The sequence below is a fragment of the Panthera leo genome, chromosome D3 (assembly GCF_018350215.1).
Source record: "Panthera leo isolate Ple1 chromosome D3, P.leo_Ple1_pat1.1, whole genome shotgun sequence".
Classification (NCBI taxonomy): Eukaryota; Metazoa; Chordata; class Mammalia; order Carnivora; family Felidae; genus Panthera; species Panthera leo.
Window position 1 is genome coordinate 93,776,071 of NC_056690.1, and position 24,647 is coordinate 93,800,717.

A 24,647-nucleotide genomic window follows, 5' to 3' on the forward strand; every position below is an offset into this window, starting at 1 on the left:
GACTGTGGGCTGGGCGTACCTGCCATTCTGCTGGCCTGTCTGCCTCTCTCAGGCCTCCGTGACCCTCCACGCTTCTCTCTTTGAAATTTGCTTCCAGCCCCTCGGAGCCTGAGGCATCCTCGCTGTCGGCCCCTGGGAGCACCCGGCCCTGGCCCGGCTTCCTGGGGCGGCAGGCGTCTGCCGCCCTGTGGGGTTGGGACGAGGCCACGCGCCGCTAGGCTGTAAGCTCCCTGGAGCAGGACCCTCGGCCGGGATCTGACCTCGTGGCTGAATCGCGGGGTCTACCCTTACGTGGCTTTAAGAATAAATAAGTGAACGAATGAAAAACTGGAACTCGTGTGTCTGGTTTTCGGTTTGGTGTTTCTCCTGCCGTGCACTCCCCAGGCTCGCCCGGCCGTGAGCAGGACGCACAGACCCGCGCTCGGCACCTAGACAGCGCCCCCCACCCCGTCCCCCTGGGGTGAGTCTCCCACCTCACGGACCGCGACTGTCGACTCTGAGCCCAAAGATGCGTGCTGTGCTGTGTCGGCGAAAGCTTTGTAGCGGACGGGGCGTGCCGCACGGACTAGAAGACATCGGCCTGTTTGGGGCGGGCTCCCGTCTGAGGGCAAGCACAGCGGGGCCCTGGCTTCTGTGCATTCCGACGGCAGGTTCTTTCCAAGGTTATTAAATGTGCTGTTGAAACGGGCAAGGCTTTGGAAGTAAGTCCTCTTAAACTCTACCCGAAAAACTTATTTTCATGTTCAAATGTGTAAAATCAAGTGCCACTCTAGGGTTTCCGTCAAAATTAGCCATGGGTACGGGTGATGGTGTGGCCTCAGTTGTCCTCGTGGTGGGCTCTCAGACATGTGACCCCAAGGGACAGTGCCCCCGGGAGGCCACCCTCATGCGGAGAGGTGGGGACGCTCACTGCCCCCGTGTGGCCCCTGGCGGCACAGGTGTTGGAAGCGAGGGGATCAGAGCGTTTGTTGCTCGGGGATGCGTACTCTGGTCACCTTCCCCGCTGCTGGGCTCAGCTCGCCGGTGACCTTCTGACAGCTGGACGGCAAGCGAGTTGACCGCGGCACCCTGGGATGACGCCCTCCTCTCTTTCCGTCTGCACCACACGCGTCTGCGGGGCCTCCGGTCTCAGGGTCATTCCCAGCGGTCGACCTGGAAGAGGCCGTGAGGCATCACACGCAGGGCCTGCCGGGCTGCGATGGAGCGCGGGCCCCTCTCTGGGTGTTGGCCGTGGGTGTGACGGGGGGTGGGGGTGGGGGACGGAGTGCGCACCTGCCGCTCGTGCCCCGGGGCAGCACCTGAAGGCAGCCGTGAGAACATCCGGTGCGATCCTGGAAGACGCCGAAGAGCACACGGAGCCAGAGAGGTTTTCTCGTTTCCTGTGTGTCACTGTTCCTGTTAACTGTGCCTCCCGCAGCCCCTGCAAGGAGCGCGTCAGGCCCCTGGCTGGGCTGTGCGGGCCGTCAGCGCCCTGGTGCCCGCCTCGGGGCGGACTCTGCCGGGAGCAGGGGCACCTCTCACCGTTGGGCCAGCTCGTGTTAGGTGTGGAGAAGGACTTGACCCGTGGGCAGCGGCTCCTGAGATTGAGGGGAAGAAGAGCGTCCACGTCAGCGGTGACTCTGTGGGCTCATGTGCCCGACGGCTGCCCCAGTGCCTGGGACAGGCAGGGAGGGGGCAGGAGCTCAGGCAATAAGCATTTCTGCTTATGGCCTCAAACTTACATACCGAGGTCAGTGTGTCTTTAAGATGAGAAAATAAACGGTGACAAATTATCGAGTCTCGGAGAGTGCGTCTTTGTGTCTGAGATGTTTGTAGTCGGTTTCCCAGAAGGTGCCTGTGATGGCTCCTGGCCCCTGCTCACTGTCGCTTGTGGCTGAGCAGGTAGCGGTCCTGGAGTTCCCCCAGGATCAGTGGGGATGGCTTTGGGGACACACCGTTGTTGGAGGTCCCAGGCAGCCAGAGCCCCCTGCCCTGGGCCCTGCCTGTCCACCACCGGCAGACAGTAGAAGGTCACGGCCGGGGACCACTTGGCATGGGGCAGTTCCTCTAAACAGAGCGCTCTCGGGACGGGGGTAGGGGGAGCTCGGAGCCAGGTGGCGGGGCCGGGGCTCTGTGGGCCCGACGTCAGCAGCTGGAGGAGGAACCACGGGAGGAGCGGGGCTCACCGCTCGCCACGGACCTCGCGGTTACGGTAGTTGGTAGCCCCCACGAGATAGGGAGCGGAGGGACGCGACGCCTCCGCCCCGGCAGGTGCAGACAGGAGTGGATTCTCTGTGTTCCGTTTGCATCGTGTGGTCCGGAAATGAGAGTCCCCAGAGTCGAGGCTGCCGACGGGAGGAGCCGGCTGCGAGCGGCCTGCGGGCCCGAGGGCCAGGGCGGTCTCCCTCCTGTGGCCACCTGCAGACCCAGCTCTCCAGGGGCGGCCCCGTCTGCAGATGGAACCACGGACAGCGGCTTCCAGTCCCGTCAGCCCAGTGGCCTTGTCTTCACAGCAAGCTCTGGATCTGCCTTTTCCACTGAGCTTTGGGCCTCGTTGCTTTTCTGAGTCCTTCGCGTTCAAGTTTGGTCCCAAAGTAATTGCCTCCACGAAATCCTAAAGATGCTTAGTAGTGACTCAGCTGGGAGAAGCTTCACAGCCCCTCGGGCCCCCGGGCCCTTGTCGCAGCCCCCAGGGCTGGGTGGGAGGGCACCCTCTGACAGACTCCTCTGGGCCGGGCCTCACCGGGGCACCCACTCCCCACGTCCCCTCGTCCTGTGGGTAACAAGGAGGTGGGCTTGGTCCATGCAGAGCTCGCGGAGGCCGAGTTTCCTAGGGCACTGTGCCCCCCACTTCTTCTGAAGAGGGCTGCGAGGCATAAGCACGTGGTCCTCGACCCCTAGGCCCTGCCGGGCGAGCGTCCCCACCCCACCGGATAGGAGCTGGGGCGGAGCCCGGCAGGGCAGCCTGCCGCCGTCCACGGCGGGGTCCGCCAGGCTGAGACCTCACCCGAGCCCCGTGTGCGTGCGGCCGGAGCTTTGCCTCTCACGGAAGACCTTCGGGGCTCAGACAGAGCAGACTGCCACGTTTCTGACCCACGGGTATGGAGGGTCAGGTTGGCCCAGGTGGCAGAGGGGGTGTCCGTTCTGGGGACTCCTGCCCACCCTGGACTCCCTTCTCAAGGCAAAGCAAAGTCAGTGGTGCCCGTCCCATGACCCCAGGACACCCGGCTTCAGGCCCACTGTGGTCAGTGGCACAGCTGGTCCCCGTGGACATTGTGGAATGTTCTTCCCGAGTCAGCTGAGCCGTGTGATAACCACACCGCCGAGCGAGCACGTTGGGAGTGGGGCCAGTGCACGGTGCACGGCTGTGAGCACTTTGTGCGGGACGCTCTGCCGTCGCTTCTCGTCGGAGCCTCGCACAACCTGCGTGAGGCTGATTTTATTAGGTCCCCACGTTTACTGGCTCTCCTGCTATTCCAGCCAGAGACTGAGGGACCGGTGTTCTGATTTCTGCTTCCACATCTTCAGCCTGCCGTGTAGAGGTGAGGGGAGCTGGCTGTCCAGTGTAGCTGGGTCTTCCTTGCCCGCAGGAGCCAGGCCCTGGATGTCCTGGGTGGGGACCGTCCCCACCAGCCTGGGAGGAGCTGGAGAGGGATTCGGGAGCCATCCTCCAGGCTCAGGAAGGCCGGCCTCCTCCTTCCGTGGAGAGATTCAGTTTCCCGTATCACCTTCTGGACGCCGCGTCTACCAGTGCTCGTCCACGTGTCGCTGGCCCTGCCGTTGGGTGTCGGGTTCGGTCGTGAGAGGCCCCCAGGTGGCAGAAGCAGGGCTCAGGCGAAGGAGAAGCGGAGAAGCGTTTCCCTCCCAGGTGCCTGGCACCCCCCAGTCAGACACCCTGACCACCAGGTCAGACGGCACACGGACCCTGACGTGCTGGCCACAGGGAGAGGATTTGAACTTGCAACACACTGAGGGGTGGACTGTGGGACGGGGCGCCTGGGTCTGAACCTGTGCGAACGAGCACGAGTCCGGCCTGCTTAGGAAACGGGAGACCCACTCCACAGGGCGCGCGTCTGGGGGGACACTGGGGGCCGGGGAGTGGGGGTGGCAGTGCCCAAGGCTCCTTCACAGAGTCCGTGCTGCCCACGGGGACCAAGCGGAGGGGGCGGGGCACGGGCCACCAAACACAGAAGGACCACGTGCTGTGGATGGGCGTCCTGTCCCTGGGAGCCTGGTCCCGCCAGCTGTGGGGGAGGCAGCCCCCTGGGCCCTGCCCAGAATCACGGCCGTGGGTGCAGCTGCTTGGGGGCAAACAGCAGGACCGTGGATCTCATTCCCTCCAAAGGCGGTTTTGGCCATTCCTGGATGAAAATGCTCCATGCGTCTCGTGGCGTGTGTGATCCAGTGTGCCTGGTCGGCAGCTCCCCACAGGTGGGGACCCAGAGGAGATGGGGGTTGGCGCCCCGTACGGGGTTCCGGCCCCATCTCTCAGCCTCGGTCCCCACCCGCAGGGCCGGTGTGATGCCACCTGGTCGGGATGGCCGTTGCTGCCTGGCTCCATGGAGCGTCCACAGCCCCGTGAGCCCAGAGAACCCTACCTGGCTGGCAATGTGGGAGGTTTGGCGTAGATGCTGGTTAAGCTGTGTGGAAAAGACGGGGTGGAGTCCCGAGTTGAAATGCCCTCCGTGTCCGTCATCGCGTGGCTCGCGGGTCGGGGTGCGTCAGCTGGCCCGCTGGTCCCCCGCCCCCGACCAGGCCCCATTCCTTCTGGGCTCCGGGTGTGGAAATGGTGCGTCCTGCCCCTTGGGGTGGGCCCTTCAGGTGGCTGCGGTTACTACTTTGCCTTTCTCATTATTTGGAAAAGTCATGCCCTGAAGTTATCATCGTGGGTGTTTATACTGACAGTAAAAGTGGGGCTTTAATGTCAGGCAGCGAACAGAAAACAATCTGATCTTTGTTCTCTAGGGTTTAGAACAAAACCCCTTTTGTCCAGAACCGTGCAGGGTACCTGGGGAAGTGATCCAGGCCGACGCAGCTGGGGTCACTTGAACGCGTGCGTGTGCAGGGAGAAGGGGGTGGTGGGGGCGGCCCCCTGCACCGTGTGGTGGCTTCGGCATCCGGGGTATCTTGGCACGAGCCGTTGCAGATGAAGGGGTTCTGGGGGCTGGGACTCCGGGCCGGTGGGTCACATCTGGGGAGGGCTGCCCGCAGGTGGCCGGCAGAGGTCACCTTCTCGCCGCGTCCCCGCACGGCAGAGGAAGGTCTCTCTCTTCCCTGTAGGATCAGGGCTCCCCGGACTTCATTCAGCCATCATTGCCCCCTGAAGGGCCGTCTCCAAATACCAGCTGTGGCGAGGCTGGGCCTTAAACCTATGGGTTTGGGGGACACAGTGTGGTTAGTCGCAGTGTCTCTGGCCTATCCGAGGCCAAAGAGCGGGGCCCTGACTCGCGAACCCCCACTTCTCCCAGTGCCAGCAGAGGCAGGGGTTTGCAAATGGGGGCACGCACCAGTAGCCCCCACATGCGGACTGCCCATGTGGCCCCCTTGCCATTTGCTGGGTAGGTGGGACTCTGTCCTGGGGATAGGGAAGCAGGCCCATAGGACTTAGGCAGTTAGCCAGTGACTGTGCAGCCCGTGGGTCACTGCAGGACTCAGGCCCCCCGTCCGTGTGTGCTCCCCGAGGTACGGGCCTCTCGTCCCCCCTTCCGTGTGTGCAGCAGGCCGCACATCTAGGAAGGAATATTTAAAAGGAAAGGCACAGATGGGAATTGTGCTTTCTGCTCACCAGCTTTGGGACTGGAGAGCGTTTCACAGCTCGTGTCCTGCTTCGTCAATCGGAATCTGAGTACTGGGTCAGGTGCTGGGGCCACGAGATCGCTGCTGTTTGGGGACCCAGGACTCGAAGAACGGCTTTGCTTTCAGGTAGCTGAGGTGCTGATGGGGGGGTGCGGAGTTCCCCCGACGTTTCCATTACAAATGGGAAGCGCCTTTGTCTTCTCGGGCCCCTGAGCTGGAGGGTTGGCCCAAACAGCATCTCGAAATTGAATTGCTCGACTTTGCTCTTCAGCAAGAGGACAGGGTGTGTCTGATCATGGGCAGGACATGGGGAAGACTTGGGACGGCTGGTCTGGTGTAAGAGGGGACCGTGTCCCCCTGTCCGCTTGGGGGAGGCCATCACATGTGTCCGTACTGGCTCACAGGCCTCGGGATGGTCTGAGCGTTTTCTGGAGGGAGTCCCGTCACGTTGCTCTGGGCCAGCTGTGGGAGCTGGTCCCGGCCACTCTCCATCCAGGTCCCGACCGTCTCCATCCAGGAGGGGTCCTGGGGGTCAGGGACTGCCTGGGGGCCAAAGCCCTGACCCTGCTGTTGGGTCCTGCTACATCACCTGCTGAAATTGTCAGTGGCGGCCATTTGGCACCTGCATGGAATCCCTAGGTGAGAGGGAGTGGCTGACCCGAAGGCCTGGCCGTCTCGGGGGAGACCGTGAGCCTGGCTGGGTGTGTGCACTGCGCACTCCGCTCGAGGGGCACGTGGATGGGGTGGATGGGGTGGGATGGGGTGGGATGGGGTGGCCACGCCTGGGGACCCACGTGTCCACCCTGGGTCCCACCCTGCGGAGCAAGGCGCACACTCACTGCTTGATCTCCTGTGTGAGACACAACAGCACAGCCCATGTGCGAACCACGTGTGGGCCACGAGGCCCGTGCTTGGATGCCCCAAAGCACCCGAACCTGACGAGCAGCAGGGAATCTGCTTGGAGCGATTCGAGGGAGGTGGCCGGCACTGCCTTGAGCCCCGCCTGACCTAACCTGGGGCTCTGAGGAGGGCCCTGCTCTGCCCACAGGAACAGGAAGCCACTGCTGGGGCGGGGGGTGGGGGGGTCGGGCCCATTTGCCAGACATGGGGTTTCTTCGAGCCAGGCCAGGATGTTCTGCAATGGTCTTTGGCCCACAGATGGCCATTGCAGGGGCTGTGGGTGGAGTGGGGTCCTTGCGGAGAGGCATGCCTGCCACATGGCCCAGGAGAGAAGACGCTGCAGCCTGGGGACCAGAGGTCCTGTTCGGGGGCAAAGCCCCTCCTGAGACAGCCGCCCTTTGCCAGGGCACGGGGTGCCCGGCTTCGGGGGGCCGAGGGGACGTCTGTGCTCTCTCCTCCGCAGAACGCGGTCGCCGCGCTCGGGGTGTGAACGCCAGCACGGCCGGGGCAGCACCCCACCTCTTCCATGAGAACAGGCTTTGTGAGCGGCGGCCGCCTTCGAGATTAACACTAATCTCTGGCACGTTTGCTGTAACGAATCTGGATTATAAACTCGCCTCCTGTCCCGGCCCCCCGCCCAGGCCAGCGAGGTGGACGGCGGCAAGGAACCAGACGTGGCGTCACACAAGCGCCAGGTCTGGAAGGAAGCTGCCCTCGGCCGTGGCCGCGGCCCCCCAGCGCTTTCCGCACCGCCCAGGGCCCCGCGCGGCCCCTTTCTTCCCTCGCTAATAGGAAACAGGAGGCGGCGTCTTGCTCTGATTTACAGCGAGGACGCGCATTTCCTTTGAAATCCAACACAAGAAGTGTGATTTAGACGCCGGATGTTCATGCTTGGAGCCCCTGAAGGTGCCACGGGGACGGCGGGAACCGTGGCTGCCGCGTGGATGTCCCGCGTCCCCGGGCCTGGTTCCCAGAGCACACCCGCCCCTGTGTCTGCCGCCCTTCGCCTGTGGTCGGGCCTCTCCTCCCGTGGCTCCCACCCCCCGGCCCAGAGCCCCGGGGTCTCTCTCTTGGTGGCTCCTCTGTGACCCGTGGTCCCTGGCCCGTGTGGGGCCCTCGAGCACAGGGGGGGCCGCCGTGTCAGTTTATTCCCTGAGGGAGCCTGTCCAGGGGCTTTAGGCAGAGGTCAGGCCTACCTCATGAGGTTGGTGGGGTCTCGGCTGCAAACACAGGAGGGACGTGGGCACTGGGCACCGCAGTACCGAGGAGCCCATGGGGGCCAGGCCGGCTGGACGGGGTGCGGTCCAGCCCCATGGCGTCAGTCCTGCCACGACTCTCCACTGCCCCCCACACCATTGGACGGTGACCCGTGTCCTGTGGGGCAGGCCCCATGCTGCGAAAGCTTTTCCAGAAGGTCCTGGGGAGCCCGGTGACACGGGAGTTAATGCCGGTGCCACCAGGAGGCCTTAAACAGGTCATAAACAGCATGCACGAGCCAGCAGACCCCAGCTCGCCCCTGCCCGCCGAGGGCGGCAGCCGGGCCTCTGACCAGCCTCCCGGGGTCCCCGGTTCTGGCCGCTCGCACCGAGCCCCATCCCTCCGTGGCGGCTGAGTCGCGCTGGCCGGCCTTTCCCGGCAGCTGGTTTGCCTGTGCGGTTCTGAGGCTCAGTGCAGACGGGATAGGAGTTTTTAAAGAGCTCAGGGGACACCTCGCGGGAGAGACGGGCGGGCCCCGTGCCTGGCTAGAAATCCAGTGCGGTGAAGACAGAGTCCCAGTAGGGTTTCATTTAATCCGCCAGACATGTACGTGTTCTCAAGATCAGGAACTTGAAAGCTACCCAGCGAATTCGGAATTTAACCTCCGCCGTTCGTTCGCCGGCACGTCGCCGCTGGACCGAGTTCCTGGGGCCCTGCCAGAAGGTGAAGGCCTGTCTGCCTCTCTGGGCCTGACTGTCGCCTGGGCCGTTCCGGATTCGCAGTGTGCGGGAAGCAGGCCGGGGCGGTCCTGCCTGGGAACACTGTCACCCTGCAGGCCGCGTCCCCTGCCACCCGGCACTTTGGGTGTGACGTGAGCGGGGGCCCAGCACTGTGCCCTGTTAGTCGTGGGGCAGCTGGAGGTCCAGCTCCCCGCCCCACCTTGGGGAGGCCGCGTCAGGCCGCGCCGCACGGCACAGCCTCTCCCCAGAGGCGGAGGCCCCGCAGCTGGGGGGGGGGGGGAGGGGCTCGATGGCAGAAACCCCGGCCATGGCAGCTCCAGAGTCCGTGGTGGCCACTGCTGGGTGGACGGAAGTTAACAGAGAGTCCCCAGGGGCGCGAGGGCTTCTGAGGGGCCACCCGACACGGCCACTGTTCCCACACACGCGCACGGACGCTGGAGCCTAGGGACGCACTGCGCCTCAGGTGGGGCCAGCCGGGGACTCCTGGGCCAGGGGCACCGTGGCCCCCGTGAGGAGCAAGGCCCACTCTTCCGCACACGCACCCAGGCCCTCGCGGGTCCTGGCTCCTCCCAGAGACCCGTGACGGTGGCCCAGAGCACGTGTGATGGACACGCGGCGATAAAACGCCACCCCGAGAAGAGCTGCGCTTCCTGGGTCCCTCCTGCGGCCAACCGCGCTGGGCCTCGCCCGCAACCAGAGCCCTGCCCCCCGGGTCCCGCGGAAGAGAGTGCGCTCACCCGGCAAGAGTGCAAGAGCCGTGCGTGTGTAGCGGCCCTTGGGGACACGCGGCTGACGCACACCTGCCCGGCGCCCCCACGGTGCCCGGTGTGAACGCCACCCCTCGCTCTGCTGCTCTCTGTCCGGCCCTCCTGCCCCCAAAAACGCGAAGCAAAAGAGAGCGATCCTGTGGCGAGCCCCGGGAGCCGAGCACCAGGACTTGGCGGCTCTGAGGGGAACTAGACGCCCGGGAACCTGCCGGTCACATAGCGCGGGCGCCGTCTTCGAACGGAGATCAGATGGAACCCGCCACCACCTCAGGGCCGTGCCTCGCAGGCGCTGCTGCATAGGAAGCGGCCCTGCCGTCCACAGCGGCCGGCAGGTCTCGGGGCGCGGACGTGCTCTAGTGAGGGCCGAGGCCGGGGCCACGCGGCCCACAGGCTGGTTCCCCCAGTGCGGCGGACCCCACCGCCACGCATCCCTCACGCGTCCGCCTCCTAGGAAGAGAGGGGAGGGTGGGTGGGAGGGTCTCGAGACAGCCCCTCACCCAGGAGACCTTCGGCCGCGTGGGTGACCGTCGCGGCACCAGGTGCGCCGTGAGCCGGCTTTGGGGAGCAGGCGAGGAGGCGGGGCCCGGGGAGCGGGCGGGGGCAGGAGGTGCGGGAAGGTGGGAGGACGGAGCGGGTCCCGCGAAAACCCACAGCACACCCGCCCCGTTTTGGAAGCCGGAGCCGCTTGTGCCGTGTGGCCCAGGTCTGGCGGAGAGGACGGGCCGCTGTCCTGCTGTCTGCCTCACGGCCCTGCTTCCCGGCGCGGGGGGACGGGACGGCCCAGAGCCGCACCCCGGCTGCGTGGCCGGGGTGGCCTGTGGCTCCGAGGCGGCTGCCCCACGGAGCCGCCTGGGTGGGCGCGTTCTCCCCGCACGTCAGAGGCTTCCCCCCGCCGTGTAGTCGCGGACCGTTTCTCTCGGGGTTTCCGGACATCTCCGCGCCACCTCGGTGCGTGTTCGAGTTCACCGACCGTGCAGACGTTTATCAGATAGGGCGTCGGTAGCAGGAGGAAGGCGGTTGTACATCCAAGTTAAAATTTTCGCTTTGATTGCTACAAATCCGCGGGCCCTTGGGTCCAAAGCTTCTACTGCAGTTTGCAAATGGATTTTTATAGCACATTAGTGCTGGGGGGGATTCCAAGCAAAACAGTGTTCTCGGTATTAGAACCAGCTGCAGCTTTCTGGAGACGGTGACTCACACCCTCCTCTTAATTGGGTGGGAGAACCAGGCGGAGACGCACGGGGACTCGGGACGCTGTTTATTTTGCGAGGGCGTCCTGGCCACGGCCCGCCCCATCCCCCACCCATCACGGCGTCCGCAGCCCGTGTTTATTCCTCTCCTTTCCTTCTTGCAGCTCCAACCATAAAAACAGAGCCCGCAGACGACCACGAGCCCGCCCTGACCTGTGGGCCAGGGGGCCAGGGCCTGAGCCCGCTCCCGCAGCCACGCTTCAGCCAGCAGCTCGTGGTGCCACCCGACCCGGGCTCCTGCCTGGTGGCCGGCTTCCCGCCCTGTCCGCAGAGAAGCACCGTGGTGTCGCCGCCACCCGGCACCGGCCAGGAGCTCCACGACCTGTCTTCCGCTGCCTACGGCAAGGGCACGGCCAGCCAGGGCCACGGTCACCTTGGACTTCAGCGGCCGGCCGGAGGGGTGCTCGCCGTTCGGGAGACGCCAAGGCCTGTGGGCGTGCACCCCGGGCCCCCCCAGCAGCCGCCCCCCGCCCTGCTGCAACCACAGGTGAGTGCACGGCTGAGCAGCGGCTGTCCCCTGGGCCTCCGGCCAGCTCTCTGTCCTGACAGCCCCTCCTCCTCACCACCGTCCGGTACCCAAGAGCCGACCTGTTTGCAGTCCTGCAGCCCTACCCGCCCATCCGAGATGGGCCGCCAGCAGCACCGACTGCCGAAGGCTCCGAGGAGCGAGTCTGCAGCCCCCCGGCCCCCGCCGCTGCCCGAGGTGCGTGAGGACAGTAGTCATAGTCTGGCTCCCTTTCCCGTAACGGTCAAGCGAGAGCCTCAGGAGCTGGACCAGCTGTACCTGGACGACGGTAAGTGCCCGTGGCCGTAGGTGCGCTCAGCCTGGCGCCGTGTCTGTGAGTGTGACGAGGAGGGGTGTGCGCCTCAGCCACCCGGCGGGGGAGCGCGCCCGGCACGCGCGTCCGCGCTCCGGGCGCGTCCTGCGGGGGGCGCGCTGCCCGCCGCGCGGCTCTGCTCCGTCACCCCGCCTGGATGTGCCCGTGGTGCCGGTGGCCGCAGACCCGCAGGACCAACGCGGCACCAGGCGGAACAAGTTCTGTTTGAAGAGGCTGCCCCGGCACGTGGCTTCGGGTCAAGCTTTCTCGCTTCTTAGCACCTTAAGGGCCTCCCGGGCTGAGTGAATGATGTTTAAACGGCGGCTTAGCTGAAAGTGGTGAACGTTCTGTGGCGCACCGCTCCGGTCAGGCGCCTGGCGGAAGGGTGATAAGGAGCCGGGCTGCCCCTGAACGGGGACTCACAGCCCCCTGTGTGGGACCCACCCTCCCCCCCGCCCCCGCCAAGCACACGGGCTCTGTCACCATCCAGCGTGCCACGTCAGGGTGGTTCGGAAGGGAAGGGCCCTCAGGACACCTGCAGTCAGGCTGGTGGCAGGCAAGTCCACGTGCTGGGGTCTGTCCACACAAGGAGGGCAGAAGATACCCCATTGTTCTTAGCGCGATCGCTCCGCAGAGTTCTCTTTCCTGCAGGACAAGGTGCTGCCTGTGCCCAGTGCAGGCAGGTGGCACACTCGCGCTCGTTCACCTGACCGCGGGTGGCTCAGGCACGTGCGCAGTGGCCCCGTGGTCTGCTCGGTACAGTGGGCCCGGTCAGTGCCTCCACAGGCCCTGTGTGGATTGCGAGCGGGTGCCGGGCCCGGTCAGCGGGTCCATGGGTCCACGGTCCCTGTGTGGATTGCGAGCGGGTGCCGGGCCCGGTCAGCGGGTCCATGGGTCCACGGTCCCTGCGTGGATTGCGAGCGGGTGCCGGGCCTGGTCAGTGGGTCTACGGGCCCTGCGTAGATTGTGAGTGGGTGCTGGGCCCGGTCAGCGGGTCCACGGGTCCACGGTCCCTGCATGGATTGCGAGCGGGTGCCGGGCCTGGTCAACGGGTCCATGGTCCCTGCGTGGATTGCGAGCGGGTGCCGGGCCTGGTCAGTGGGTCCACGGGCCCTGCGTGGATTGCGAGCGGGTGCTGGGCCCGGTCAGTGGGTCCACGGGCCCTGCGTAGATTGTGAGCGGGTGCCGGGCCCGGTCAGTGGGTCTACGGTCCCTGCGTGGATTGCGAGTGGGTGCCGGGCCCGGTCAGCGGGTCCATGGGTCCACGGTCCCTGCGTGGATTGCGAGCGGGTGCCGGCCCCGGTCAGCGGGTCCACGGGTCCATGGTCCCTGCGTGGATTGCGAGCTGGCACTGGGCCCAATCAGCGGGTCCACGGGCCCTGCGTGGATTGCGAGTGGGTGCCAGGCCTGGTCAACGGGTCCACGGGTCCATGGTCCCTGCGTGGATTGCGAGTGGGTGCCGGCCCCGGTCAGCGGGTCCACGGGTCCATGGTCCCTGCGTGGATTGCGAGCGGGTGCCGGGCCTGGTCAGCGGGTCCACGGGCCCTGCGTGGATTGCGAGTGGGTGCCGGGCCCGGTCAGCGGGTCCACGGGTCCACGGGCCCTGCATGGATTGCGAGTGGGTGCCGGGCCTGGTCAGCGGTGCTTCTTGTCTCCTCGGGTAGAAGCTTTACTGGGCCCAGATGCGCACGTCCCCTGCTGCTGGACTAAGGTGGGGCTGAGAGCTCGGGGCAGTGCTGGGCACATGGCCTCCTGCTCCCCAGCCTCCGTGGTCAAGGCCTTGCAGCCTCCTTTAGTCGTCGTCCCTAAAAGTAACAGCCAAATATGGTAGGCTCGTCCCTCTCACCACAGCTGTTTCAGTGAATGTCCCATTTTCACCGTTCGTATTGTACGGGCTTCCCCGTGGCAGAGCTGCAGGCATCCTGTCGGAAGAGCGTTCCCTTCTGATGCTGCTGTTCCAGAAGCGGACGGTGCTTATGGGCCCGTCCCACCTAACCGGCAGGTGCAGCCTGGCAGGGGGACCCATGAGCCTTCAAGGCAGTGCAACCCCAGCCCCAGCCTCCGAGCACCAGTGTTTGCCCTTGGCTCGGTGACCCAGGGCTTTGCAGACTCCTGTCTGCTGGGGTGACCCGGGGCCTGCCCTCTGTCTGCTGGGGTGACCCGGGGCCTGCCCCGGCTTCTCCATCCCCAACTTGAGGCTACGAGCTTTCAGGTACTTTTGTTCCATAAACGTTCCACCTTCAATCCTGGAGCCCCCTTGTGGCGTGTGCCTGCCGGCTCCTACGGGAGACCAGGTCCCTCCTCCTTCCCGAGGTGCAGGCCCTGACGAACTCTCAGGGACACCCCAGAAGCCGGCGGTCCGTCCTTCAGAACCGCACTCTGGGTCCACAGCTGCCCTCGGCAACCTCAGGAGGTTTATCACCGGCGGGAGGTGGCGCTGGGTCCCTGTGGGTACCTGCGCTGCATCCGGTCCCCTGAGGCGCATCAGGCCCGAGGCGGCCAAGCTCCCTGCCTGCCTTCTCAGTGCTCCGTGCGGTCTCGGGAGGTTCTGGCCTGGCCCCGGGGCCGGGAGGGCCCAAGGGTCTTGGCCGAATCTCCAGTGCCTTCGGGAAAGCACAGAAGACCGGCCGGGCAGGCTCTCCAGTCGGCTTTGCTGCCCGAGTGTCTTGAGGTCAGAGGCGGTCTTGTTAGGGGTGAGGGGGTAGGGGCCACCTGGGAGGTGCGTGTGATGGGGGTGTCCTGCGCCCGGTGAGTCCACAGGTGTAGGATCTGTTCTCAAGAGGGTGCCGTGGCCCCGGTGAGTCTCTGGGCGCCGCCCAACTAGAGCTCACCTGAGTGGGTGTTGGATTTGGTGGGGAGGGCAGAGCTGATGGGGGGGTCCTCCTCCAGGCCCCTGGTCCCACGGGGCCGCCGGCCGCACACGCGTAGCACTGACTCCCGTCTGCAGGGGCCCAGCCGTCAGCCTGGTGCTCGCTCACGGAGCAGGGCTCTGGGGCCACGCTCTACAAGGAGCCACCACCTCCCGGCTGGCTCCCAGTCCTGGCCTGACTCCCTCCATGGCGCCTGCCCCACCTTTCCCGCACTACCTGTCACCCACCCACCGTCATCAGCTGCTGTACCCTCACTGGGTGGGTGGGGGGGGGGGTAGCCTCACACCTCCATCCGCTTTGTGAGGTCACTTTCTCAGGGATCTTTCCTTCTTCATCCAGACATCCTGCCTCGGTCTCCCTGGGCATCTCCTCCTGCTCTGAGCCTCAGCCCTGCCCCCCTGACAGCAGCCGTCTGCCCACTGGCCTTTCTTGGTGGTGCTTGTGGTCCTGGGCCCCCTGGGCAGCGGCTCTGAGAGCCCGCCCGTGAGGCTGCACGCAAAGGCGTTCCCTCTGCCTCCGTTTGGGGCTGGATTTATGGGCCCTTATTTCCACAAAGGCCCCATAATCCGAGGCCGGCTGTAAACAAAGCTTTTCAGTTTTAGCTCATGAGAGCGTTCCCGGGAGATGTTTATTGTTATTTTTGTCGTTGTTGTTATTTTTTGGTCAGAACTGGGATCGCGGTGAAGGCAAGGGCACCGCAAGCCTCCGTAGCAAGCAGATAACGTGTTTATAGAAATATGCGCGCTTTTTCACTCGCGCACGCCGACGCGTGCTGTTCCCCCTCTGCCCTGGTGGTCCTCGCTCAAACCTTGAGCAGCTGAGGAGTAGACGCTAGACTCGGACCCCTTACAGACATGGCCCTGATACGTCCCCCTCTGGGTCCTTCCAGAACCGGTGGTGGGTGGAGGGGACGAACCTGGGACCGCCTTTCCTGAGGCTGACGGAGACCAGTGGGGAGCACACACCGTGCTCCTGGGGCTCAGCCTCACACCGGCCCAGGCTTCCCTCCAGCGCGGCTTCTAGGCCCAGAGGCCAGAGTTGGCCACGCACGCAGGCCCGGGAGGTAAGCACCGAGGGCTCTGGGCTCTGCGGCTTCTCCCTGGCAGTCCGGGCACACACGTGGCCCGGCCCAGGTGTTCGTCCGCCACCAGGAAAGCGGATGGAACGATCGTCACTCTGTGTGGCTGGAGACTATGCGCCCACAGGCCGTTAGGAGGCAGAGTGGGCCCAGCCCCTTCTTGCGGTCCGAGTGAGGACAGAGTGCTGTGTCCTCGTGCCGGGGTGAGTGACTCCGTCCACTCAGGTGGCACGGGCTCTCGGGAGGATCTGGAGGCAGGATCTCCGTGGCAGCCTTGGCTCCCTGGAACCCAGGACCTTCTCACGAGAGCCACGATACGAACGTGGTCGGAAGACGGTTTAATGCAGGGTAAAGGCCCACGTCGCGGGCACGGCACCCGAGCCCGGAGCCCCCCATCGGAATGCCGAGGGACGTCTAGGGCCGTGTTCAAACAGGCGCCCTCCCGACGGGCCGAGGGGAGGGCACGCAGGTGTCGTGGGCGGGTGTGGGCCTCGACTCAGAAGGCTCTCCGCAAGCCTGCAGGACCTGTGTTGCCCCAACAGTCTGATCCTGTGCCAGCCCCCCCCCCCCCCCCGCCATTTTAACAGCTCACCTGAGGGGGGTTTTAGAGAATTAACTTGCCAAACGGGCAGTGTAATGCTCTGCCCCTTCCGGGTTGAGGGAAGGTTCGGAGAGAGCTTGCGTACCGCCTGGGTGGGAGAGGGGCCATGCCCACCACAGCCGACCTGGGGCCGGGGGGTCCTGCTGGCTGCTGCCATCTGAGCAGCTGCCCTGCTGGCGCTTCCCCCGCCTTGGCCTACGGGAGCCCCCCAACACCCCCTGGAGCTGCAGCCCTGAACCTAGTTGTGCCTCCCCTCCCCCTCCCCCCCATGCCCGCCCTACACGTGCCTCCCCTCCCCCCGAAGCCTGCCCCACACGTGCCTCACCTTCCCCCCATGCCCACCCGACGCGTGCCTCCCCTTCCCCCAGTCCACACGTACCTCCCCTCCCCCCCACGCCCACCCCACGCGTGCCTCCCCTTCCCCCAGTCCACACGTACCTCCCCTCCCCCCCACGCCCACCCCAGACGTGCCTCCCCTCCCCCCACGCCCACCCCAGACGTGCCTCCCCTCCCCCCGCGTGCCTCCCCTCCCCCCGCCCCACGCGTGTCTCCCCTCCCCCCAGCGCACGTGTGCCTCCCCTTCCCCACACGCCCTCCGCCCCAATTACTGGTGATTACACTGCCCTGGACCAGGCGTGAGTTGCCCTGCGCTTTGTTCACCCTGTGTCTTAAGACAATGGGACGCAGCGTCGCGGATTCAGCCCAAGGGCAGCTGTGACGATGAGGGTGGTGGTGCCCGGACCAGGTGCATCTTCCCTCTGTCTTTGGTCTGAATTTGCAGCCTGGAAATGGAATAAACAGCAAAAACCTAAATTAGAAAATCCGACACATTGATTTCAAGTGGCCTTGAAGTTAAAGAGCAAACACCTAGTCTTGGGCAGTTATGCAGCCGGCAGCAGGGAGGCTGGGGCGGCTATGATGGGGGGATACGCCCACTTTCCGGGGAGACCAGCAAGCCATGGGACAGTGGAACTGCGGGCCCGTGACAACCTGGTGGCAGTGAGGCCTTTTCCTAGAGGCCCACGGGCACCGTGGACTCCCACACGGCTCTCCGAGGGCCCCGTGGGCGGACAGGGCCTGGTCGGTGGAGGGCCTGCACGCGCCGGCCCCTGTGGTGACAAATCCGATAGCGGGGAGCACGGTGACGATCATCCCGGCCTTTCCCTCCGACCAGCAGAGCTTTCTGGAGCTCTCGTGTTCGCCTGATGGGGCCACGCAGGAGCTCTGACCTTCATGTAATTACATCGGGCGATGATGGCATGCTGGCTTTCTGCACCACCATTCAGAAGTCGGGGACCGGGTGCTTTGGGGTTCTCCGCTGGCGTTTCGTTTGGGTTTTATTTTTGTTTTCTAGGAGCGTGTAATGAAAAAGTCAAGAACGGGGTTTCTGTCCAGTCGCCGGGAGTCTGGGGCACTTGCGGCACGTAAACGTCGCTGCCAGGGCGGCTCACGCTTGGGACCGCCCCTTGCGTGTGACCTGCTCTGACCGGCCCTGGAACCTGGGAGGATTAACGCGTTACAGATTTCCGTTTGTCTTAAAGAATAACGTTAAGCATAAGAGAACTGGCCTGAAAACGAATCCCAACTTTTTTTTTTTTTTTTTTTTTTTTTTTTAGAATTTGTTTTTCAGTTGTCTCTACTCTCAGGTTTTGTTTCAAAAGTATTTGGCCCTTCAGTTATAATTTGTTCTTTGGTGCAACAGTATTCACAGGATTTAAGCTCTCGATTTAGACTTCTCAATCATGGCAGAATCACAGGCATGTGTTTTTAAAAGATCCATGTTATGGGCCTTGTGCTATTTCAAATGTAGATTTTTTTAAATCGGCCATAGAAGCTAGCCAGGAGCCCTTTCTGGGGTACGACCCTGTGAGTTCCCCGTGTGCAGAAGGCAGCTGTGTGGCCGTGCGCCCCCTGCGGTAACGGGTTGTCCGTGGCTTAGGCGAAAATGTGAGCAGCTCACACACGCGCACGTGTAACTGTCCGTGTGCCACGGCCTTTGGAAAGGTACCCTACGCGTTTCTGGAGCACACGGCGTTCACCGCGTGTTATGTGAACAGGACCCACACAAGAACTGCTTTTGCAGAAACGGGCACCTCCTTTGAGCTTTGCTGCTGACGCGCTTGCTCCCGAGGCGTTGGTGTGTCTGCGCCTTCGCCCCCGTTGTCACCCCGCCCGCCCTGCAGCCTCAGCCACAATCGGCCCTTTCAGTCCCCGCCAGCAGCGCTCAGCCTTCCAGAAGTCTCCATGTCATTAAAACAACAAGCAGGTGGACCAGGCGGCCAGGATCGTGTCTGCCCGAGTCTGGGCTGTGAGTCCCCTGCTCTGCTCCCCCCTCTTCCCTCAGCCCAAGCTGCTCTGGGAGAGAACAGAATCTTTCCTCATGGAAAGTTTTACTGACCTGGCTTGGCACCCAAGGCTGGGGCCTCCCCCATTCCATTCGTGATGGAAAGAGTCTGTATCACGGTGATCAAACACGCGAGTCGTTAATACCGTGGATGGAGGCTACTGCGTGACGGGTAGAGGAATGAATTCAGCCACGCACATGATTCATTAGAGTCAGTCCTTCATGCACGTGGATGTGCACCTCGGAGTCTCGAGGCATAAAAATTACGCCCCACGCCACTGGAGACAGGGTCTGCTGTTGGTGGGTTGCAGGCTCTGAGAATGGGTTCTCTGGAGACCCCGCAGAGGGCTCTCCCAGCGCAGAAGTGAGTCCCCCAGGCCTGGCCTGAAGCTGCTGACCCAAGAAGCAGAGCCTCTAACGGGTCACTTCCAGGTACCGGAGCGCCTCACAGGGCCACGGCTTTTCCGACCCGCGCGCGCTCCTCGCGGGGCCCTCGGTCCGTGTGTGTGCGGAGCTGTGCGTCAAGGGACGGTGCGCCTCGTGGGGGTCAGATACGCAGACGTTGGTGTAAATATTTTAGGCTTTGTCCAGATAAACCGAAGTGTGACCCGGCAACTAGCAGAGACTGTTGGTCAGTGTGACGAAGGTCTCTCGAGTGGACGTGGGCAGCGCCCCAGCCCCGTGTTGCCGCTGTCTCAGAAGGTGCGTGCTTCCCCTTGGGAACCCGCTGCGGCCGACCCCCAGGGCAGCAGTGGTCAGGAGGCCGGGCCTCCGTGGAGGAAGAGGGGACAGAGAACGGGGGGTCCGGGAGGCCTGCTGAGGAAGGCCCTCTAGAAGTAGCGAGCAGACACAGACCGGCACCCAGCCCGTAACCCGTCGGGCCGTGACGTCAGAGCATCTGCTCCTTCCGACGTGCCGCGGGGCCAGGCGGGCGAGGGGCCCTTCAGCTCGTGGGACGTGGGGGCTCCGGTGTCGGTGAGGTTCTGGGCACTTTCCTCCATTCTTACCTGGTATAGACATTACCTACAAGCATGGAGTGCTTTGAGTTATCTTGTTTCTGATGACGATATCGTTCTAGAGTCTGTCTGCTTTCTGTGTACTTGGAGGGGGATCCGTGGGATTGCCGTCAGTGATATTTCCGCCTCTCCTCGCCGTCACGGGCCTTAGCTCGTTTCCCTCTTTGTATTAACTTGAGATGAAGAAATGGAGTTGGAGAGGGAAAGCAAAGGGAAGAGCCCAAGACCACCATGGAGCTCAGCAGCCTTCCATCTACTTAAGGCAGGAGCGCAGAGGACCCGCCAGCAGCTGATGCCCAGACGTGACTGTGCTTGTGGGCAGCGTGGGACGTGCTCGTGGTGCTTTTGTCCTCTGTCACGGGCAAGCTCTGAGTAGTCGCAGAGTGTGCGTGGACGAGCATTTCATGACTGCCATGCTGGTTCTTTCTGACTTCCTCCTGCAGAGAGCAGGGCACCTTTCTGAGAGTTCTTTAAATGGCTTTGTCTCTGCCACAGATCAAGTTGTACGACTCGGGCCTGGGCTCCGTGCCTTTTCTTTCTCTGAGGCTCGCGGCGCTTTCCTACTTGAGAATGAGCGCTCTTTACAGATACCTTCAGATCTGTGAGCCTGCGAATAGCACGCCACTGTGCCGCGTCACCGGAGCGTGAAGCTGTAAGGCAAAGCATTTAAGAGCATAATAGCCACATTCAAAAAGCACGGTTGGCGATCGACCGTCAGGGCCTGGCGTCTCTTTGGGGAGAGTGGTGACCAGGGCAGCGGAGGGCTCTGTCTACATCTGTCGGACAACTGTGTTTTTGTAAGAGCAGCCAGACTCTTCTGTAACTCAGGCCGGGCGCTGGGCTCTCCTGCCCCTGGAGCTGCAGGCAAAGAGACGGCTAGGCACGGACGCTTTTAAGCGATCTTCCTGACAGAAAAGTGTATTCTTACCTACGGATCCCTAAGGAACACTGAGTCACTGGCTCATGGGAGTCCGTCCCGTTCAGGCAGAGAAGAACACGGATGCTTGGAATTGTAGCAACATTCTTCCCGTCGGAACTGAGAAAGTCGTTCCCGACCGAGCATGACGCATCGTTGTCAACAGAGAACCCATGTGCCAGTAACAGTACGGCGTTCGGTGCTTTTCAGACTGACTGTTTGCATACGTTCTCTCAGTTCACATCTTCAGCCTTGGAACAGACCCGTGGCCGGAAGTGCCAGTGTTGGCCACACTCGGCAGGGGAGACGGGGCTCGCAGACGGGTTGGCTAATGTGCTCACATCACACTGAACAAGTGACAGGCCAGGAGCACCACGGGGATCTGCCAGCTGTGGTGTAAGTGCAGCCTCTTTACCAGGGTCTGCTCCGTTATGAGTATCTCCGCCCACTAGACATGTGACGTGCAAAGCGTCCTGCTTGAAAGTCTGGCTTGCAAGCGTGCGTGGGCCTTGCAAACCCAGGAGGACCGTGGTGTGTCTTCATCGGAGAACTTCTGGTTCTTGCCGGAGGCACCTTTTGAGAGCTCGGAAAGGATGCCAAGACAGACAGGACTTGCAGAGTGTTGGAGAGAGGGCCTCACGGGGTCAGCACTCCCAAAGAAAGCAACAAAAATACTGACAGAACTACCAAATCAATCATTTCACAATCTGGAAATTCACCGAAGAGGCGGAACAAACTGAAAAGCATTTACTCGAGAAAAAACGGACCCACGAAGAAGAGTGGGTCTGTGATGGTGTAAGCAGGGGCTACTCCCATCCTGCCTTCCCCAGCTCCTTGGAGCATAGCTGTGGAAAGACAGCAGCTTCACAGACCGTGAAGGACGTTGGCCTCTGTGGGGCTCTGTGAACACCCTGCCCCGAAGCGCAAACAGTGTCTTGACTGGTGGTGAAGCTCCCTGGAAGGGTCGTCTTGCCGGGCCATGATGGAAAACACAGACGGCTGGACTCACGCTTGTGGGAGATTGCCAAGGCTGGGATCTCAACCGGGGCCAGCGGGAGACCGGCCACACCAGGTGACCGCAGCGGGGTTGACAAGCCCCGACATATTCCCGGGGACCGGGAGACCGCACGTGTGCACACAGACGCGCACATGCTCAGGAAAGACCCGGGGAAAGAAAGGACCGGGTCGTTCGCCGCGGGCTGGCCTGGAGACCCTGTGCGGAAGCAGAGTGGATGCTGAGGCTGACTTGGGGATTGCCTGCAGTTCGATCTCATCAACAGAAGGTGGAGATGTAAGGCATTTAAAGAAACCTCCCGACTGACCATTAACCCTGCTGACCTGAGGGTGACCCTTGGGAAGCCAGGCTTCAAAATAAAAACATGGTTTTCAAAGAGGAATAGAGAACTTAGTAGCCACACATTACAGAGAATACAGGAGCCACAGAATCCGTCCAGAAAAGTCATCACATACACAGCAGCAAGGGAAGGGGGAAATAAAGAGCAAACCCTATTGGCGGAGGAGTCTGCTTCCAAAGTTCCTCCAATACGTTATCTATAATGCCCAGTTTTCAACTAAAACATTACGAAACCTGGAAAGAAACTTGAAAATATGTCCCATACAGACGGGGAAGAAACTACGCACCAGAGTAGACAGTGTCCCTGAGAGGGCTCAGCTGTTGGACTTAGCAGCAAGGGCTTTAAGTCAGCGGCTGGAGATCTGTTCAAAGAACTAAAGGAAACTGTGTTTAAATAATTAAAGGAAAGTATGACAACAGTGTCTCAGCAAATAGAGATTATCCATAACGAGATTAAAAGTTTTTTAAAGAACCAAGTAGACATTCTCGCCTTGCAGAGTACAATAACTGAAACGAAAAGTTCATTAGAGAGGCTCAGAGGCCGATTGGAATTGGCAGAGAAAAAGAGTCAACGAACTTGAAGAAATGTCTATAGGTTATCCAGTCTGAGGAATAGAAAGAAAAAGGAAAATGAATGTGTGGGAAACCATAAAACATGTAAATAGGCATACTGAGAATCAAGAAAGACAGGAGAGAGAGAAAGGGGTAGGAAAAATATATGAAGAGGTAATGGCCCAAATCTCCTCAGATTTGATGAAAAACATTGTACATATCCAAAAAAAAAAAAAATCAACAAATTCCAAGTAGAATAAATCCAAAGAAATACAGCTAAGCCCATTATAATCAGACTGTCGAAAGTCAAAGGGAAAGACACAATCCTGAAACCAACAGGAGAGAAACAAGCCCCCAGGGACACGGAGTCCTCAACGAGAGTAGTGGCTGACTTCTCACTAGCAATCGCAGAGGTCACAGAGGAAAAGACCATTGACCAAGAAGTCAATAGCTAGCAGATCTAGCTTTAAAAATGAAGGAGAAATGGGGCGCCTGGGTGGCTCAGTCAGTTGGGCGTCCGACTTCGGCTCAGGTCATGATCTCACGGTTTGTGAGTTCGAGCCCCGCGTCAGGCTCTGTGCTGACAGCTCAGAGCCTGGAGCCTGTTTCGGATTCTGTCTCCCCCTCTCTGTGCCCCTCCCCTGCTCCTGCTCTGTCTCTGTCTCTCTCAAAAAATAAATAAACATTAAAATTTTTTTTTTAAATGGGGAAATAAAACTGTTCCTGGGTAAACAACGATGTGGATATTTTTGTTGCCAGCAGACCTGACCTAGGAGACGTTTTGAAGGCAGTCCTCTCGGCTGTTGGCAACTCAGATACACGCACTTGGTAAAAAGTAATTTTGTAGACAAATTAAAAAGACAGCATACATATTTCAAAACTCTTTTCTTCAAACTTGTTTAAAAGAAAATACATAAAATAAAAATTACAAAACTATTCTGATTGGCTTATATAAAGATGTCATTTGTGTGACAATAATAGAAAGGGAATGGTAGGGAAGGAAGCTATATCAAAGCAAAGGATCTCTATGTTATTAGGAATAAGTTAATATAAGACTGAACTAGAAGGCTTTAAATTAAGCTGTATATTATAATCTCTAGAAGAGCCACAACAAAAACTAATTGAAAAATTTACACCGTAAATGAAACCAAGCCAAACCAAACAAAAAAAGCATTAAAGTGATACATTAGAAAACATATTTAACACAAATGAAGGTAGTAATGAAAGGTCATGGAAACAAGAAAAACAACAAACAACCCCCACCCCCCAAGACATGGAAAACAAACAACAAAATGGCAAATGTAATTCCTACAACAAAATTACATTAAATTTAAATGAACTAAATACTCCAATAAAAAGGTAAAGTTTGTCAGACTGGATTAGGGAAAAGAAAACAAAGCAGGACCCAATTATGTGCTGTCTACAGACGACATACTTTAGATTTAAAGGCACAAATAGGTTGAAAGGATGGAAAAGATATACCAAGCAAACAGTGACCAAAAGAGATTTGGAGACAAAATCAATTTAAGACCAAAGAAAATGTCGAGGCGCCTGGGTGGCTCAGTCAGTTACGTCTGATGCTTGATTTTGGCTCCGGTCACCATCTCATGGTTCGTGAGTTCAAGCCCCGCATCAGGCTCCATGCTGCCTGGGATTGTCACCCTCTTCCTCTCTCTCTGCAACCCCCTTAAAACAAATAAACTTGAAAAAAATGAAAGAAAATGTTGATGGAGACAAAAAGGGACAATTTATAATGAGTGAAATGTAAATTGAGCAAGAAGATACAATAATTTTAAATATACTTGCACCTAAAAACGCCTGCATAAAACATGAAACAAAAATCGGTAGATTTAAAGGGATAAACGGAAAGACGATTTAAAAATAATGACTGGAGACCTCACCACACTACTGTCAGTGATGGACAGAATAACTAGACAAAAAATCAGGAAGGATGTAGAACAATTGAACAGTGCTGTCAACCAGCTTGACCCAAAAGACATGGATAGAACACTCAACAGAGTGGAATGTGGGTGGAACATTCTCCAGGGTACATTTTCTATTCATACAACGAGCCTTAGTAAATTTTAAAGGATTAATTCTCATCACGGTGGAATTAATGGAATTAATTTATGGAATCAGTGCAGTCCCTATCAAAATTCTAGCAGGTATTTGGTTTTGCTTTTTTTCAGTAACATGACAGATGACAAAATGATCCTAAAATTCATACGGAATTTCAAAGATTCAGAGTAGCCAAAACAATTTTAAAAACAAAGAACGGAGTGGGACACACACTTCCCGATTCAAAATTTACTATAAAGCTACAACGATGAAGACAGCGTGGCACTGGCGTAAGACATAAGGATCAACGGAACAGAATTTAGAGGTAAGAAATCCCTATATTTATGGTGAGTTGATTTTTAACAAAAATGCCGAGCCATTTAACTGGGGCAGAGGATAGCCTTTTTAACA

General features: G+C 60.4%; 1 protein-coding gene across 5 annotated transcripts in view; it reads left to right on the forward strand.

The window, feature by feature from the left end:
* NFATC1 (nuclear factor of activated T cells 1) overlaps positions 1 to 24,647 on the forward strand; it is a 105,392-nt gene that overhangs the window by 63,448 nt on the left and 17,297 nt on the right. For 3 of the 5 annotated variants that reach the window (XM_042909801.1, XM_042909802.1, XM_042909803.1), the window contains exons 9-10: positions 10,734 to 11,116; positions 11,228 to 11,423. In XM_042909801.1, coding sequence (XP_042765735.1) covers positions 10,734 to 11,116; positions 11,228 to 11,423 — 579 coding nt within the window. Of the gene's footprint in view, positions 1 to 97; positions 1,209 to 10,733; positions 11,117 to 11,227; positions 11,424 to 24,647 lie in introns of those variants that run through there. The other 2 variants (XM_042909804.1, XM_042909805.1) reach the window with 2 other exon arrangements.